This window comes from Felis catus, chromosome F1, assembly GCF_018350175.1.
Source record: "Felis catus isolate Fca126 chromosome F1, F.catus_Fca126_mat1.0, whole genome shotgun sequence".
NCBI classification, from domain to species: Eukaryota; Metazoa; Chordata; class Mammalia; order Carnivora; family Felidae; genus Felis; species Felis catus.
In genome coordinates, this window is record NC_058384.1 from 34,942,521 (window position 1) to 34,961,794 (window position 19,274).

Consider the following 19,274-nt stretch of genomic DNA (forward strand, 5'->3'; position numbering starts at 1 on the left):
AACAAAAAGAAACAAACCCCTAAGCTAAACTGGTTTCAGTCCAGCAACTGAAACATTGTTCTGGACCAGGAAGATACCCTAAAGGAGCCAACAGATCACTTCTGAAAGGAGTAAAACATCAAAGTCAAAAGCACAGAATATGTACATGTTAAAAAACAGACGCCAAGGGCCTTCCTTTTCACTAATATTAATTTGAGTGATGTCATATAAGCTGCCTTTAGGAGCTTCCCATGTGCCAAGCACTGTGCTGTTTTAAATGAATCCCATTAAGGGGCGCCTGGGTGGCTCGGTGGGTTGAGCATCGGACTTCGGCTCAGGTCATGATCTCACGGTTCATGAGTTCGAGCCCCGCAACTGGGCTCTGTGCTGACAGCTCAGAGCCTGGAGCCTGCTTCCGATTCTGTGTCCCCCCCCTCTCTCTGCCCCTCCCCCCAACCCTCTCTTTCTCTCTCTATCTCAAAAATAAACATTAAAAAAAAAGTAAATGTTAAACATTTACCATCACTCATTGAGGAAGGCATTAAATCATTTTGCAGGGGCGCCTGGGTGTCTCAGTTGGTCAAGTGTCTGACTTGATTTAGGCTCAGGTCATGATCTCACGGTGGTGAGATTGAGCCCCGCGTTGGGCTCTGTGCTGACAGAGTAAAGCCTGCTTAGGACTCTCTCTCTCCCTCCCCTTCTCTCTGTCCCTTCCTTGCTCGAGCGCTAGTGCTCTATCTCTCTCTCTCAAAAAAAAAAAAAAAATCATTTTACAAATACGTAAATACATTTAAAGTTTGCATAACTTGCCCAAGTTTACGTACCTGTTTATATCTGCATACTATGGCAAATAATTTTAGAATCACTAACAACTTAAAATGGCTATCGATACGTTCTTCCTCCTTTCATTACTAAACATGATAAATGTGTGGAAAACATTAGAGATTTAGAAGGTTTTGAAAAATATAAGCAGGAAGGTACTAAACCTGAGACACTCGGAATTGGAGGTTTTGTACTGGGAGGAGTTGACGCTGGAAAACAAAATAATGTAGATGCATCAAATCTTGGGGTTATTGCTGGCATTTGCACCAGGAATTTAAAAGACTTTTGGAAAATATAAGGAGAAAGTTAACTAAATCTGAATGATGCAAAATCGGAGGACTAGCACTGAGAGGAATCAGTACTGACAAAAAAATACATAAATAAATAATGTAGACTGGATTAGTACACCCCTCCCCCCGAATTACTGCTTTCTTTTCATTTAAGTGAATTATACCTTTCATTTTTTTTAAATTTAAATTCAAGTTAGTTAACATACAGTGAGTGTAGTCTTGGCTTCAAGAGTAGAACCCAGTGATTCACCTCTTACGCAGGACACTCAGTGCTCGTCCCAAAGCATGCCCTCCTTAATGCCGGTCATCCATTCACCCCATCTCCCACCCACCTCCCCTTCATTTTTACACACAAAAAAGCCGTACAAGAGAAACTTATATACCTGTGTGACATACGTAACATGCAAAGACCCTAGGAAAACGGATAAGATCACAGCAGCAGAATGCTTCCGTGAATTCTGTAATACATCTGTCATGGAACTGAATATAAGGCAGAGTCCAATACTAAAATCGCGACCGTGCGCCTATTTTTGGCGTCATTGTTATTTAACGTCAAAGAAACAAAATTACAAAAAAAGAGAGAGAGGAGGAAACAGATACCCATTGTACCTTTGTAACACATTGGGGCTGCAGGCTCCCAAGTACCGTTACTGCCACAGACTGCTATGTTGGTTCCATTATAGTAATAACCCTCTGAGCACGTAAACACAACTGTTGCTTTGTAGGAATATTTTCTTCCAAATCCTGACGTCAGCTTTCCATTGGCGGGTTCAGGATGTGGACATTTGACCACTGAAAAGCAGAGAAACTCCAGAATCAATGGAAAGCTGTTTCAACAAAGGACCAAAAAAAAAAAGAAAAGAAAAGAAAAATAGTGCACAGTAGTCATTTCCAGCAGGAAGAAACATACAACTAATTAAAGGCAAGGTGTTAATTAAAATAAAAAAAAATACCCAAGAAATCTTTATGTGTATGTACACTTTAATTCCAGGAAAAAGGATTTAGAGAAATCTGTAACTTTTTTTCACCTAGAAAGACTGTCATTAGAGTTTATTGACTTTCCTGCTTTTTTTCCATTACTGACAGGTTTTGAGAAAGGTCTGACCACCACATACAAATCCAGGGCAAGTTCAAGAGCAACTTTTGATCCTCATTAGCTCCGGGGATTTTAATTAATTATTATTATTATTATTATTATTATTATTATTATTATTATTATTTTAGAGAGAAAGAGAGCATGAGCAGAAGAGAAAGGAAGAGAATCTTAAGCAGGTTGAGTGCTGAGCAACTTGGGGCTCAATCCCACAATCCTGGGAACATGACCTGAGCTGAAATCAAGCGTCAGATGCTTGACCCAATGAGCCACCCAGGTGCGCCAGCTGTAGGTATTTTTTTTTTTTTTAAAGGTCATGCTGACACTGGCTGCAGTACCCTGCTTTTCTAGAAAGGTAGGAAAGACTTTTCTGAGAAGGTAATACTCGAGTTCAGATTTAAAAGTTGAAAAGCAAGTAGCCATGCCAAGATATGCAAAAAGAAAGTGCTCAGGCAGCAACAACATACACAAATGGGATGTTCAAGAAACAGAAAGGCCAGTGGAGTTAGGGCAGTGTTTTCCAAACATCTTGGCCTGCAAGCCAGAGATCAAAAGGCACATTTTACATCGTAAACCAGTATATAAGCACACAGGCCTGAAATACAGGTCAGCCTCATACCAGCGTGCTCTCCTGTTTCCCATTCTACTCCACCTCTTGGGAAGTAAACTACTGCTCATGACCTGATAGATTTATTTCAGAATCTATTAATTAATCTATTAATCTTTTCACCGTTGTGCGAAACTACTGTTAACTGCACTAATGATTTTCTTTATGTTATGTTGGCTAGATATAATTTACGTACAGCAAAGCTAGTCCTCTTAAGCGGACAGCTGTATGAGGTTTGACAGAGGCAAATAATCATGTAATTACCAAAATAAAGACACAGAAAAGCTCCATTGCCCCCCAACATTTCCTCATGCCGCTTTGTAATCAACCCTTCCCACCCCCACAACCACCTTCGCCAACCAGCCAAACACTGATTTGTTGTCTATTCCTATGGGGTTGTTTTTCCAGAATGTCATAATGAGCTTAATTTCTTCTTTTTTCGTTTCTTATGGTGGAAGCTTAGATCATGGGTTTGAGACTTTTTTCTAATATAAGTATTTCAGGCTATAAATATCCTTCTAAGTAATGCTTTTGCTGTATCCCACAAATAGATTTTGATATGTTGTCTTTTCATTTTTATTCAGGTCAAAACATTTTGCAACTTTCCTTGTGACGTCTCCTTTGACTCATGGGTTGGTTAGAAATGTCTTGCATCGTTTTCAAATATTTGGGACTTTTATAGATACCTTTGATTTCTACATTCATTCCATTGTGATCTGATATTACACTGAATCATTTCAATCAAAAAAATTTTTAACTATCATATTGCATAGAATATGGTATTAGAAAATGTTCCATGTGTACCTGAACAGAGTAAATATTTTACTGCTCTTCAGTGGTCCCTTTCTTCTAACAATCAAATCCCCTCCTGTGTCTCCCCGCATTACATCACTCTCTAGACCCTTATACATTAATTTTTAAATATGTTTTGTCTAGGGTTTGTTATTCTTGTTTGTGAGATGGGTAGTCTTTTGCAATTTATTCTACCATTTCCTATGGCCCGAACTCTCAAACATCTTGTAATAGAAGATAAAATTGTTATTTTTAAGCCAGTGTGTGCTGGGTTTTTTTGATGTTTCTCCCCCTCCCCCCCCAAAAAAAAAAAAATCCTAACTCATGCATACACAGAGGAGTTCACAATAAATACATTAGAATGCTAAGAATGTGTAGGGTAAGGGCTGGGGAACTCTATAAATAGAACTATTTTTGAGTCAATTTTACCTGTATTAAATTGAATTAGAAACCAATTTAACAGGAGGAACAAGCACATGGGGCTGTTTTGTTTACTTGTAGGTAGGTATCTACCAAGTGTTTCCAAAATATTTACAAATGAAGAAGGAAGAAAATGGAAGTATTACCTTTACACTGCGGAGGGTTACCACTCCATTCACCATTTCCAGTACAAACAAGTCTGCTCTCTCCAATAAGTGAATATGCATCTGGTCCACTTGATTGATCACAACTGTAAGTTACCACTTCATTATATTCATATTCTTCCTTGCCACTATTGGTATATTTCCCATTTGTTATTTCTGGGGGTGGTAGACACAATATCCCTTAAAAAATGAAAAAAAAAAAAAGGACATGAAAGGCAAAAGGAAAGGAAAAGATGAAGGTAACATTAGTGAAGTCCTATGAACTGCCTTCAGTAAATTCATTAACACATGATTTCTACAAGCTGGCTATAAATCCAATATCCATTTACAAGAAAGTTTCTGTGAGAAAATGTATTCTTCCAAATTCAAACCATTAATATAGACATGAACTTTTAGCATAAAACTCATTTTCTTAAATACTTACAAAAGATACCTATATGAAATACCTATGTTTATCTGCAAGACCATTCTAAGTTCTCATCATAAGAGATGCTGATGCTTGAATGAGAAAATATGCTTGTGATTAAAAATAAAACTCAGTGCTAGTTGAGAAATGCTTTATAATTCATAAATACTCTTGACACTTGAACAACATCGGGGTTAGCACTGATCCCCTGCAGTTAAAACTCCTCATATCTTTTGATTCCCCCCAAACTTAACTACTAATAGGCTACTACTGACCAGAGCCTTACCAAGAACATAAAAAGTTGATTAACACATATTTTTGGTATATGTAGTATATGCTGTATTCTTACAATTAAACAAGCTAGATAGAAGAAAATGTTACTAAGAAAACCACAAGGAAGAAGAAACACATTTACCATACTGTACTGTTAAAAAAAACACAAGTGGACCCACAACAGTTAAAACCTGTGCTTTTCAAGAGTCAATTGTATAACCATTCACTAAATTGATAGTTCCCAGTATCAAAATATTATTATCTGTTTTCACTTTTATCCATATGAGTCTATGGTGAAATAATCCAGATACTATAAATTGTGTGAGAACACCACCGACTGAATCCAGACATCTTCCTTTAAGCCAGATTTTGAAGAGATTTGCAAAAATGTAAAACAATACCTTATTCTATTCCTTGTGGAAAATTCTGCTTTTTTAAAATTTATTTATTTATTTATTTATTTATTTATTTATTTATTTTTTAATTTTTTTTTCAACGTTTATTTATTTTTGGGGGGACAGAGAGAGACAGAGCATGAACGGGGGAGGGGCAGAGAGAGAGGGAGACAGACACAGAATCGGAAACAGGCTCCAGGCTCCGAGCCATCAGCCCAGAGCCTGACGCGGGGCTCGAACTCACGGACCGCGAGATCGTGACCTGGCTGAAGTCGGACGCTTAACCGACTGCGCCACCCAGGCGCCCCTAAATTTATTTATTTTTTGATGTTTGTTTATTTTTGACAGAGAGACGGAGTGCAAGTGGGGGAGGGGCAGAGAGAGAGGGAGACACAGAATCCGAAGCAGGCTCCAGGCTCTGAGCTGTCAGCACAGAGCCCAATGCAGGGTTCCGTCGAACTCACAAGCTGTAAGATAGGACCTGAGCTGAAGTTGGACGCTTAACGTACTAAGCCACTCAGGCACCCCGAAAATTCTGTTTTAAAAAATTTGTTGGGGCGGCCTGGGTGGCCTAGTCAGTTAAGTGTCTGACTTCAGCTCAGGTCATGATCTCACTGTTTGTGGGTTCGAACCCCACATCGGGCTCTGTGCTGACAGCTCAGAGCCTGGAGCCTGCTTCAGATTCTGTCTCCTCTCTCTGCCCTTCCCTGCTCACACTCTTTCTGTCTCCCACAAATAAACATTTAAAAAAATTGTTGCATAGGTTAACATGCATTGAGCTTACAGTTCTTAAAAGTGAATTAATAAATAATTATGAATATCAATAGACATAACCTGCATAGGAAAAGCTCTTTGTGGTTTTCATTAATTTAAAAGCATAAAGGGATCTCAACAGCAAAATTTTATTTTATTTTTGTTGTTGTTGCTGTAAGACTTTATTTTTTTAATATGAAATTTATTGTCAAATTGGTTTCCATACAACACCCAGTGCTCATCCAAACAGGTGCCTTCCTCAATACCCATCACCCACTCTCCCCTCCCTCCGACCCCCCATCAACCCTTAGTTTATTCTCAGTTTTTTAAGAGTTTCTTATGGTTTGCCTCCTTCCCTCTCTATAACTTTTTTTTTCCCCTTCCCCTCCCCCATGGCCTTCTGTTAAGTCTCAGGATCCACAAAAGAGTGAAAACATATGGTATCTGTCTTTCTCTGTATGACTTATTTCACTTAGCATAACACTCTCCACGTTGCTACGAAAGGCCATATTTCATTCTTTCTCATTGCCAAGTAGTATTCCGTTGTGTATATAAACCACAGTTTCTTTATCCATTCATCAGTTGATGGACATTTAGGCTCCTTCTATCATTTGGCTACTGTTGAAAGTGCTGCTATTTTATTTATTTTTTTTTTTTTAATTTTTTTTTCAACGTTTATTTATTTTTGGGATAGAGAGAGACAGAGCTTGAACGGGGGAGGGGCAGAGAGAGAGGGACACACAGAATTGGGAACAGGCTCCAGGCTCCAAGCCATCAGCCCAGAGCCCGATGCGGGGCTCGAACTCACGGACCGCGAGATCGTGACCTGGCTGAAGTCGGACGCTTAACCGACTGCGCCACCCAGGCGCCCCAAAAGTGCTGCTATTTTAAAGACTAATTCAAAAGAAAGCATATACTTACTACTACATAGAGGGGGATTATCACTCCAAGTCATTGTATTATCGTCGATACTAGAAAGTTCACAATGAATAACTTTTGACCCAAACAATCGATAACTAGAAAAGAAAAAAAGTTACTGGATTCTTCAGCAGTTAACAAGATGTGTAGAGCAATGAAAAAACATTTCACATGGCTGTTTTTCTCTACTACAGTAGTTTGAGGAAGAAGTTCCTTAAGGGACATATAATGAGAATGGTAACCATAGCTGCAACGTAACCAAATAAAGAATTTCTGCACTGAAATATACACTGGCCGAGAGCAAAGATTTCTAAATAAATCTGTCACATCTGTCAGTCTGGCCTCTCTGCTATCTCCAGCCATCACATTACACATTCACTTCTATGCTCTGGCCATTCTTCTCAGTCAGAACAACCAAGCAGAGAGATTAGGCCCTAGGGCTTGCCTGGATGGAGCTGAGTCCCAGCTCCATGACTCGCTTTCTATCTGACCTCAGGCAAGTCCCTTAATGTTCCTCTTGCTCAGCTTCCTCATCCCGCCAAAGTGGATAACAGCATATACCTCATGGAGCTCTTTTTTTAACATGTATTTATTTTTGAGACAGAGAGAGAGAGAGCATGAACAGGGGAGGGTCAGAGAAAGAGGGAGACGCAGGATCTGAAACAGGTTCCAGGCTCTGAGCTGTCAGCACAGAGCCCGATGCGGGGCTCGAACCCACGGACCGCAAGATCATGACCTGAGCCGAAGTCGGACGCTTAACCGACTGAGCCACCCAGGCACCCTCATCATGGAGCTCTTTTGAGGATTAGATGAGTTGCCATCTGGCACATAGCAAGTGTTAGGTGAGTTTTAGTTCTTATTCATGTTTACATCACAGTATCTGTTTTTATAAATGCTTATTCATTTTTGGGGGGGGGGGACCGAAAGAGAGGGAGAGAGAAGCTGACAGTGCAGAGCCCGATGTGGGGCTATATCCCACGAACCGTGGGATCATGACGTGAGCCGAAACCAAGAGCTGGCTCCTCAACTGACTGAGCCACCGAGGTGGCCCCATAGTATCTTTCTAACAAGGAGTAGCTCAGGGATATGCCTACTCATTATCTTCTCTGATGATTTAAATTCACAGTACTCTCTTCTCCTGAACTCTCATTGTAATGATCATGAATCATTATATTTATTTGGGACTATTTTGACATCTTTTTGTATGTATTTTGTTTCTCAATAAGGCTACAACTTCTCTGAGAAGAGAATAGGTCTTAAATTTTTACTGTTCCTTAAAGTGCCTAACAAGCTATCTCTAAATAACTATAGGCATACCTCGTTTTATTGCATTTTTTTTTTTCTGTGCACTTGGCAGATACTGTATTTTCTTTAATAAATTGAAGGTCTGTGCCAATACTACAACATGCAAGTCAATCAGTGCATTTTTCAAACAGCATTGGCTCACTTCGCGTCTCTGTATAAACATCTTTAAATTAAGGTATGTACATTGTTTTTTTTTTAATATATAATGCTATTGCACATTTACTAGACTCCATTATGGTATAAACCTAACTTTTATATGCACTAGAAAACCCAATAAGTAATTTCACTCACTTTTTTGAAATACTTGCTTTATTGAGGGGTTATGGAACCAAACCCTCCACCTCTGAGGTATGCCTATGGTGACAGCATGCTCCAATATTTTTACTGGACCAAGTTAAAAAACAGACAGTGAAACTGCCTGCAAATGCTTCTAGCTGAATTTTCCCCCAGAATCAGTCAATCACTGATTCTCTATTAAAATGTATTAGGAGATTATTCTGGAACAATGGCAAGGTGGTAAGCACCAGGAATCTGTCTCTCGATCTAGAAGACAACTGCACTCTTAGGATCTATGTGATGTAAATATTTTAGAACTAGGGAGTCTGCTGATGGTTTACAACTTCCCAGGAAAGACTTGGACAGGTAAACTGCATTGATTTCAGTCAATTTCATCTCAGCAGAGTGACAGGTACCCATCCTCCACCCCCCAGCAGGCAGCTGTGCATGCGTTCTTGGAGCAGCTTAGAAGCAGTTGGGAGATCCAGGGTGGGCAAAAAAAGACTCTGTCCTCCAAATAGCGGGGATCTGTGCTCTTATCACTGAACTCTGCTTCTGATCACAGAGAAGCAGTGAGGCAGGCAGCTACTGTTGTCACACCTGCCCCTAACTCTTGTAAGCCCCCTTCTACCAGCCTGAAGTGACTTCTAGGGGACTAAACATCCAGTGCCCTCTGCTCCTCATTTTATGTTTCATTTTTCTCCTCTCAGGAGCCAGACATTAAAGACTAGAACACTGAAAGACAATTGCATGTGTGGGAAAAAGTAAAAGTGAATGTGCATGCCCAGAGAAAGGCTAGAAAAAACTGAAAAGACCTTCAGTTTACATGTCAGGCTGATCCTTCGCATGGAGACAGCCTACAAGAATAACATAAAATGGCAAACCCTAGGGAAAGAGGAGAATCTGATTTCCAGAGTTAGCACATCAGTAGATTCAAATGTACAGTTCAACAAAAGTTACAAGGTATGCAAAGAAAGAGGAAAGTCTGGTCCATTCAAAGGAAAATATACATTAACAGAAATTAACAGAACTAGACAAAGACTTTAAAATAAAAGTCTTAAAGATGCTCAAAGAATTAAAGGAAGAAATGTAGAAAGTCAAGAAAACAATGTGTGAAGAAAATGGAAACATCTACTGGAGATAGAAAACCTACAACAAAACCAAAATCAAATTCTGGAGTTGAAAAGCATAATAACTACAAAGAAAAATTCACTAGGGAATTGAATACAGATTTGAACATGCAGAAGAAAGAATTGGTGAAGAGAGGGCAATGGAAATTACGGAGTCTGAGGAGCAGAAAGAGAAAAGATTGAAGAAAAGTAGACAACCACAGGTACTTAGGTGACACCAATATGCTAGCCAACATACATGCTGTAAGACAATCAGAAGATAGAAAGGGCACAGAGAATATCTGAAGAAATAATGGTTGGAAACTTCCCAATTTTGATGAAAGTTGTGGATATAAACATCTAAAATGCTCAACAAACTCCAAGTAAGAAGAATGCATAGAGACCCACACTAGAAAGCATAAGAAACTTTCAGAAGACAAAGACAAAGACAGAGAATCTTGAAAGCTGGGAGAAAGAAGTGAATCATCGCCTAGGAGGGATCCTAAATGAGATTATCAACAGATTTCACATCAGGACTTAGAGGTCAGAAGATAGTGGATGGACTGAAAGCTCAAAGGGCTAAAAGAAAAAGAACTGGCAATCAAAATTCCTCTATCCAGTAAAACTGTCCTTCAAAAGTGAGGGAGAAATCAAGACTTCCCCAGAAAAAAAAATGTGAGGGAGTTTGTGACCAACGGTTTGTGACTACAATTTCGCTTATAGGAAATGTCCAAGGGAGTCTACGAGGTGAAATGGATGGACACTAAAAAGTAACTTGAAGCTGTATGGATAAAGATCTCAATAAAGTAAATACCTGGGCAACATTAAAAGCTAGTATTATTGTAACAATGGTTTGTAAGTAAAATTTTTGTTTTCTATATGATTTAAGACACCAATCTTTTAGAAGAAAATAAGTTATTAGTGCAGAAGCTAGTATTACAATTATTAGTGTAAAGATCAGCGCGGCATCAGCAACCAAAAGGGTGGGGATGAAGCTGTAAATGAGCAGTTTTTGTAATTTATTGAAGCTAACCTGGTGTAAATTCAAACTGGAGTGCTAAGAGTGTAGGATGTTAACTGTAGTCTCCATGGTAACTATAAACAAAATAGCTGTAGAATATACACAAAAGGAAATGAGAGAGGAATTTAAACATTTCACTGTAAAAATAAACTAAACAAAAAATTAAACAGTAATACAGGAAATGAGGGACATAAAAAGGTATAAGGCATATAGAAAAAAATAGCACAATTTCAGAAGTGCCTCTTGCCAGTAATTACTTTAAATGTAAACAGATTAAATTCTCCAATCAAAAGACAGTGATCAGCAGAATGGATGAAAACACATGCATGATCCAGGGGGACCTGGGTGGCTCAGTCAGTTGAGCATCTGACTCTTGATTTTGTGTCAGGTCATGATCTCACAGTTTATAGGATCAAACTGTGTTGGGCTGTGTGCTGACAACACATAGCCTGCTTAGGATTCTCTCTCCTTCTCTGACCCTCCCCAACTCAATTCTTTCTTTCTGTCAAAATAAACTAAACCCAAACCTAGCAGAAGGGAGTATTAAAGATTAGAGGGGAGATAAATAAAATAGAGGAGAAAAACCAAAAGTTGGTTCTTTGTAAAGATCAACTGAATTCACAAACCTTAGTTAGATGGACTAAGAGAGAGAGAAGACTCAATTTATTGAAATCAGAAATGCAAGTGGGAACATTTCTATCAATTCTACAGAAATATAAAATATAATAAAAGAGTTCTATTAACAGTTTTGCACCAACAAGTTGGATAACCTAGATAAAATGGACAAATTCCTAGAAACACAAAGGCTACCAAAACTAAACCATGAAGAAACAGAAATTACAACTACTTACTCACCTATAACTAGTAAGGAGATTGAATCAGTAATCGAAATTCTCTCAATAAAGAAAAACCCCAGACCTGATAGTTTCATGGGTGAATTCCACTAAACATTTAAAGAACTAATACCTATCCTTCTCAAACTTTTCCAAAAAATTTAAGAGGAGGGAAATCTTCCCAATTCATTCAATGAAACCAGTATCAACATGATACCAAAAGACACTACAAGCAAATAAAGCTACAGACCAATACTTCTTATGAACCATGATGCAAAAAATCATCAAAAAATACTAACCAACAAAATTCAGTAGCATATTACATACCATGAACAAGCAAAATTTATTCCTGGGATGTAAGGATGGTTCAACATATGAAAAATGACCAATGTCATATGCCACATCAGCAGAATGGACAAACACCACACAATTATCTCAATTGATGCAGAAAAAGCATTTGACAAAATTCAACACTCTTTCATGGTAAATATATTCAATGAACTAGGAAGACAAGAAAACTATCTTAAGATAATAAAGGCCATTCATGAAAAACCCACAGCAAATATTATACTCAATGGTAAAAAGCTGAAAGCTGTTCCTCTAAGATCAAGAACAAGTCAAGGATGCCTGTTTTTACCATTTCTATTCAACATAGTACTGGAAGTTCTAGCCATAGCAATTAGGCAAGAAAAAGAAATAAAAGACATCCAAACTGGAAACGAAGAAGTAAAATTATCAGTTTGTAGACAATGTGATCTTATCTATAGAAAATCATAAAGATTCCACCAGAACAAAACAAGTGTTAGTAGCACTAATAAATGAATTCAGCAAAGTAGCAGGATAAAAGACAATATGAAAAAAAAATCAGATGCATTTTCATATTGTATTCCGTTTACCTTCTAAATGAACATTTTTCATAAATGTCCAGTATCCCCAATATAGACTACTGAAAGAACCCTATAGAACAAAGGCTGTTAATCTTTTTAAAAAATTTTTTTTATGTTTATTTTTGAAAAAGAGAGAGAAAGACACAGTGTGAGTGAGGGAGGGGCCGATAGAGAGGGAGACACAGAATCCAAAGCTGGCTCCAGGCCCTGAGCTGTAGTCACAGAGTCCGATGTGGGGCTTGAACTCATGAGCCTTGAGATCATGACCTGAGCTGAAGTCAGATGCTTAACCAACCAAGCCACTCAGATGCCTCAAAGGCTGTTATTCTTAAGTGCTCAATACCTCTTTTTGAGATACTTAACCTTTGTAACAATCACAAAATTCTAACTAACAGATCTTGATCAACATAACGGTTCAGGTTAACCAGGTGAATTTTGGTCTGCTCTCAATATAAGAATATCTTCAGTTGGCAGTTTGGTCTTTCATTTCTATAAGCCCAACTTCAACTGAGAGTTGGCCATTTTCAATAGGGTGCACTTTATTGTAAAAAATGAAGTCACCATTGTTAATGCTTACAATAGATTTATAGTAGATATGGTAAATATTATAGAATTTTGTTTTTCTTCATTTAAATTTCTTTCTACTAATTACACATCTTTTCAGTTTCCATAAAAAGCCTGAGCCTTGTTAGGCGGTAAGTACGACTTGTCAATAGGAGGAAAATGCAATCAACTTTATGGGAACGCTTATGAAGAGAAGCAAAACAAAAATGGAATTAGGAATATTTACCTTATTTCCTCTAAGGAACAATTTACTTACCCCTCATTACAAGCATAGTGAACCTGTGATCCAAAGAGAAAACTTCCATTTACGCTGACCATATGGCCATTTACGGGATCTCCTGGATGTTGACATGATTTTTCTAAAAGAAAATTTTCAAATTTGTTGTTTCATGTCAATTTCAAAATATTTGAATTAAAATAAAAATTCTGCATTGCTTATCTGAATTCATGAGAATATTTTCTATTTTTGACTATTATAAAGCCAAACTTAAGATTCACATTTAACCAGATAACCAATTGCCAAGAAAAAGATTCCTTGGGGATTTTTCGAGGACTGAAAAACTACTATTTAAAACCTACATTCACATGAGAAAACAATCACTGCACTAGTGGAATATGCAATCTCAAATGTGTGAAATCTCTAGAGCAATAAAAAAAAAATCTGTACACTTACTTGTACAAGCCTCCTGGAGAGGTGTCCATGTGTTATTAGGGTAACAAACAGAAGATACGGGAAGAAGAGGTATAATACGCTTGTATCCTGGGCGACACTGAAATTGTACATTTTCCCCAGGATTATAACTGGATTTAACAACAGTTGGCTTCATAGAGTTGTACTGCAGAGGGTCACAGGCATCTAGGGATAAGAGAATGAGAACATGAAAATGAAGTATTTTCTCTGTCACCAACCAGGGACTGTGGTCTCCCAGCAGGAATGTAATACGGAATAGAAGGAAAAATCCAAGATTTTAAATGATTCTTCCATTCCTTTACCAAAGTTGTGATAGCAGTCGAGGATGTACCTTGCTCATTTTAAATAAAAATAACATCCTACTAGGTTTGGGGAATAGGATGAATTTTCTTTCAACAATACGTTGAAGACACAAAATCACTGGTTTTTGTCTTAACGATATATGTGAAAAAGCATCCTTCCCCATCTTTTTCTAAATTCATTTCAAAACTCGCCTCTCCTCAGGGTGTCTGGGTAGCTCAGTCAGTTACGGGTGCAACTCTTGGTTTCAGCTCAGGTCATGATCTCACGGTTTTGTGAGATCGGGCCCTGAGCCCGCTTAGGAGTCTCTCTCTCCCTCTCTTTCTGCCCCTCCTCAAAATGAAAAAAAAAAAAAAAAAAACTATGAACAATTGCCCTTCCTCTAAGAAGCCTTCTATAGTATATGTAGCACTCTGCTCTGAATACTCTTCCATAGCCTGAAACAAACTAAAATAACTTGTCACTTCAGGCTTAGTTTCCTCTCAGAAGGCAAATTCCTAGAGGTAAGGGATCATATGTCTTCTTTTTCTATTACTGTACCCAGTGGGTGCTTACGAAATGCTATAGTAACAAGTGATTATTAAATAAGCGTAATGTATTTCATAGATCAAAATAAATATTCACTAAAGTCTTTCAAAATACAAGACTTCATTTCTTGTTTCATGTTAGTAAACTGGGCATTTTATAAGTGAATAAATACCATGTAAATATCAAACTTTACTATTCTGAAATCCTTTTTTTAAGTTTATTTATTTATGTAATCTCTACACTTAATGTGGGGCTCAAACTCATGACCCCAAGATCAAGAGTCACAGGCTTTTCTGACTGAGCCAGCCAGGCACCACTCAAAATTGACTACTCTCAATAGCATTACATGAAAAATATGTTGCTTTGGGGGACATTATTTTAAGTATGATTTCATCTTCCTCCACTGATCAATGGATCACACATTCTTTCAGAAGCTCCCTGAATGCAGCTGTCTGGGCTGTTTATCCAATATACACCTCCAGGAGTGCTACGATACTGCTATGCTTTTAGAATTTTGAGGGGGTGAAGGGAGGGTTTTTTTTCCCCTCCCTAGAATAGTGTCATTTCTACTTCAGCGATTCCTCTTCCCTTTCAATTAACCATGAGCTTGAAAACCAAACAGATCTGTCAGGACAATTATGTAAAACAACACGATGGAGACCCATCCAGTAAAGTCCTAAAGGGCTAAAAGAACATGGAGGCCTCTCCTGTAAGGGTGAGGACCTAAGGACAAAGGAGACAGATCTACTTTGATCCCTGAGGAAACTTTTCTTTCTTACTCCCTGGATCTCCGTCTTACTTCAGATTAAGAGACTGGTCAAGAGAACTCTACTCAAGTGAAATATTACTCTCCTTTTACACCATATTCCTAAATTCTAAAATTGTATCTATAAACACCGTCCAACATTTCCTTTACATCATGTCCTCAAATCCACCTACTGGCAATATGTTTTCCACATTACCACTATGCTGACCAAGATATGTGAATGTTCCTCAATCAACTGTCCAAATCAGAACAAAAGCAAAAAGCAAACAAAAAGTCATAGCAATTAAAAGCATTGTCTAAAAAGAGGATTAATAAAGAGATGAATTTTATTAATAACATTACATTTACATTAAAATGAATACCCTGAGTCATTTTATAATGGAGGGAAAAAAGCTAGAAATGCTAATATAATTCCATTCTAGATACAAATGCACCACGTCATTAGAAATCCTTGGAACCACCAAGAAATAAATCAAGTAACAGCATTCCTCTGATTAAATTATGCAAGTATTCCTTGTTTTATGCATTCAACTTCAGTAACTATATTGAAACCAAATAAGCATTTTAGAATTCCAAATATGACTTTCATATATAGTGACCTGTATGGAAAAAGAAATGTCAATTGGATGGTTTATCCATTCAATTAATTTGAAGTATTTCTTCCTCCTAACACGTATAATTATAAGACATGCTTTCAAAAACATGCAAAGTTGACAACTTGGTTGCAAGCTTTATACACTATAATAACTGAGTCCAATATTACACTGTTTTACAATAGTTTCTTCTCTTGCTCGGAACACTGATTTTTTTTTTTGTTTGTTTGGTTTTTTTTAACCCTCTGGCTACCCTTTGTTCTCTGCTTGATTGGATAATGTGATATTCCTGATGGCTTGCTCTAGGAATTCGTGTTACTTCATTCTGCAGATCCCTCAGGGTGAATATGTATACTCCCATGACCTTATTATCACTGAGAGGCATTGCCTCCCGCATCCTGGTCCCCATCCTCAATCTCTAGCCAGGGTGCCAAATGTATATATCCAATTGCCCACCCACATGCTCCACTTGGAAATGTCACGCTATCTCCGATAACATTTTGAAGCCAAAGTGTGGTCTCTTGATTCTTTTCATACTTACACATGCCCAGCAAACAAAATAGATGGGTTTTAAAATTTCAATTCCTGTATAATTAACATACAGTGTTATTAGTTTTCAGGTGTACAATACAGTGATTCAACAACTCTATACATTACACAGTGATCATCACGATAAACATACTCTTTATCTCCTTCACCTATTTCATTCATCTCCCCACCCACCTACCCTCTAATAACCACCAGTTTCTTCTCTATATTTATGAGTCTGTTTTTTAGTTTATCTTTTTTGTTGTTCATTTGTTTGGTTTCTTAAATTCAATATATGAGTGAAATTGTAGAGTATTTGTCTTTCTCTCACTGACTTATTTCACTTAGCATTATACCCTCTTGCTGCAAATAGCAAAATTCCATTCTTTTTCATAACTAAGTAATGGTCCATTGTATATAGCTTCTCTATCCATTCATCTATCAACTCACCCTTGGGTTGCTTCCATATCTGGGCTATTGTAAGTTAATGCTGCAATAAACATAGGGATGCATGTCTCTTACCAAATTAGTGTTTTCACATTCTTTGGGTAAATACCTAGTAGTGGAATTATGAATCATACAGTAATTGTATTCTTAATCTTCTATGTTTTCCACAGTGGCTGCACCAGTCTGAATTCCCACCAAGAGTGGACGAGGAGGACTTTTTACCCACAACCTTGTATTTTGGATTTTGGCCATTCTCACAAGTGTGAGGTGGGATCTCATTATGGTTTTGTTTTGCTTTCTCTGATGACTGGTGATGTTGAGCACCTTTTCATGTGTCTCTTGGCCATTTATCTGTCTTCTTATAGAAATGTCTGTTCATGCCTTCTATTTTTCATTAGAGTATTTGGGGTTTTTTGTTCTTGAGTTAAATATAGATGGTCTTCAAAACAGAAATTCCTGTTCCTTCTCTTTTATTCTGCCTTTCCTTTGAGTTCAGATCACCATCATTTCTATCTACATTGCTACTAGCATTTATGAATAGGCCTCCTTACCTACCACCCACCTTTCAGCCAGGCAGCCTGGTTTCACTACCAACACTTCTTCCCAACACATTCGTCTGAAACCCTCCCGCGCTTACACCAACAATCTACAACGTGGTCCTCAAGAAATGATCTTCTACTGAATCTAGAGAAATTAAAGTAACTCTGGTTTAGACTTGCCATGTGCCAAGTCAAACAAAAGGGCTCAAGGTGCCCTAAAAGGACAGATGCTAACGTCATGTCTGAATTTTAATGATGGTGATTGTTCATTCTTGACTATCCTGTTACTTTCACAGTGATCTGCTCTGTGATCCAGTCCTCTGCCTTTCTCTTGCCTCTGTGTCCTCCTGCTGCCACACCGGGTAGCTCCACAGTCCATGGATGCCCTAAGCCATGTCACATCGCTAAGCCTCTGATCACAGCGTTCCCTCTGCTCTGAACACCCTTCCTACCTGCTCACCCGCAAGCCCTGTTCAACTCTCATCTCCTTACACTGGATCCATTCAACTGTTCCTCCAGCAAGCGTTTTCCACTTCCCCGGGGAGGCAGGGCCCCTTCCCCTTCCCTTGCACCGTCCTTTGCATGGACCTCTCAAGTCACTATCACATGTTTTTGTGTTTAACAGTTCCCATGGCTGGCTCCATTCATCCATGCAGCCACAACATCAAGCACAGCATGTCCCTCAGAGTAGCGAGGCAAAACAACATGGCACTCAAAGGACCACTGGTGTCAAACAGAACACCATGGGGAAGAATACGCTGTCAGGCATCTGACATTGAAACTAACCATCTTTAAGCTTGAAGCACTGGAGAAAGATCTGGCCATGTCATTTCTTCTGTTGCCTATCTCCCAGTATTCTGTAACCTAGCAACTGACCAGAAGGACTGTCCTCTGGGTATTATAATACGTAAAGAAACTAAGAAACTAGCATGTAAGCACTTATAGATCTTGGCTTCTTTAATTAGAGAGAAAGAAAAGACCTAACGATATGACCCACAACAGGAGATAGTGGGTTTTATGCAAAACAGCAGACCCTTTGGAGAAGAATGAGACTGGTCCCGAAACTGGACAAATGTTCCCTTCTGCCATCTCGTGCAGCTGGCAACTAACTCCCTCTGAGGTGGTGAGCTTCCGGGCACAACACTGTCTGCCTACACACCTTCTCCTGAGAGGATGAGAGGCATCAAAACTGAACCGTGTACACCCTTCCCACTGTTTCCCTGCCCAACATAATGAAGGCTCATCTGTACTTTCCCTAATTTCATACCTGTCCTGATTTTACCTTTACAAAAAATTTTTTTTAATCTTTATTTTTGAGAGACAGAGTGCAAATAGGGGAGGGGCAGAGAGTCAGGGAGACACAGAATCGGAAGCAGGCTCCAGGCTCCGAGCCATCAGCACAGAGCCCGACACAGGACTCAAACTCACGAATCGTAAGATCATGACCTGAGCTAAAGTTGGACTCTACCGATTGGGCCACCCAGGCACCCCATGATTTCACCTTTGAACCTTACACTTGGCCTTGATTTCCCTTTTCTTCGTTTTTAAGTCTTATTCCCTTCCATGTTGCACTCTGTCCATTTCAGTTGTCTCTTTCCTCTATTCCAAATGACATTCAGAGTCTCCTTCCCCTTTTAGCTATAAGGCTAATCTAACCTTGATCCTTTTTAAAAACTTCTTTTTCTTTTTTTTTTTTTTACCACCACTGGCCCCTCTCCACTCCACTCCCCCCACACAGAAATGAACTGTTTGATGATCAGTATCAAGCAAGACTCTACATAAACAGTGGAAGACAGAGCCCCTCTGACAGGCGCCCCTGCCTTAGCTTAGGCACCACGGATAGGCCATCCTAAGCACGATGCTTTAAAGAACCTTCCTCCGGTACTGTAAGCCTCACCTGCATCCTTTATTTCATTTTCTGGTACTTAATGTGTATACAAGAGTGTTGATGCTGACGCAGAAAATGGGCATCTGG

The 19,274-nt window shown here is 38.7% G+C and overlaps 1 protein-coding gene across 1 annotated transcript in view; it reads right to left on the bottom strand.

The window, feature by feature from the left end:
* The window catches only part of LOC102899273 (membrane cofactor protein-like), a 36,321-nt gene that overhangs the window by 14,622 nt on the left and 2,425 nt on the right, over positions 1–19,274 (bottom strand). The window contains exons 2-7 of the mRNA XM_011290966.4: positions 13,581–13,763; positions 13,164–13,266; positions 6,916–7,010; positions 4,150–4,347; positions 1,701–1,883; positions 966–1,010 (exon numbers count right to left, since the gene is read on the bottom strand). Of these exons, the coding sequence (XP_011289268.2) occupies positions 966–1,010; positions 1,701–1,883; positions 4,150–4,347; positions 6,916–7,010; positions 13,164–13,266; positions 13,581–13,763 (807 nt within the window). The remainder of the gene's footprint in view (positions 1–965; positions 1,011–1,700; positions 1,884–4,149; positions 4,348–6,915; positions 7,011–13,163; positions 13,267–13,580; positions 13,764–19,274) is intronic.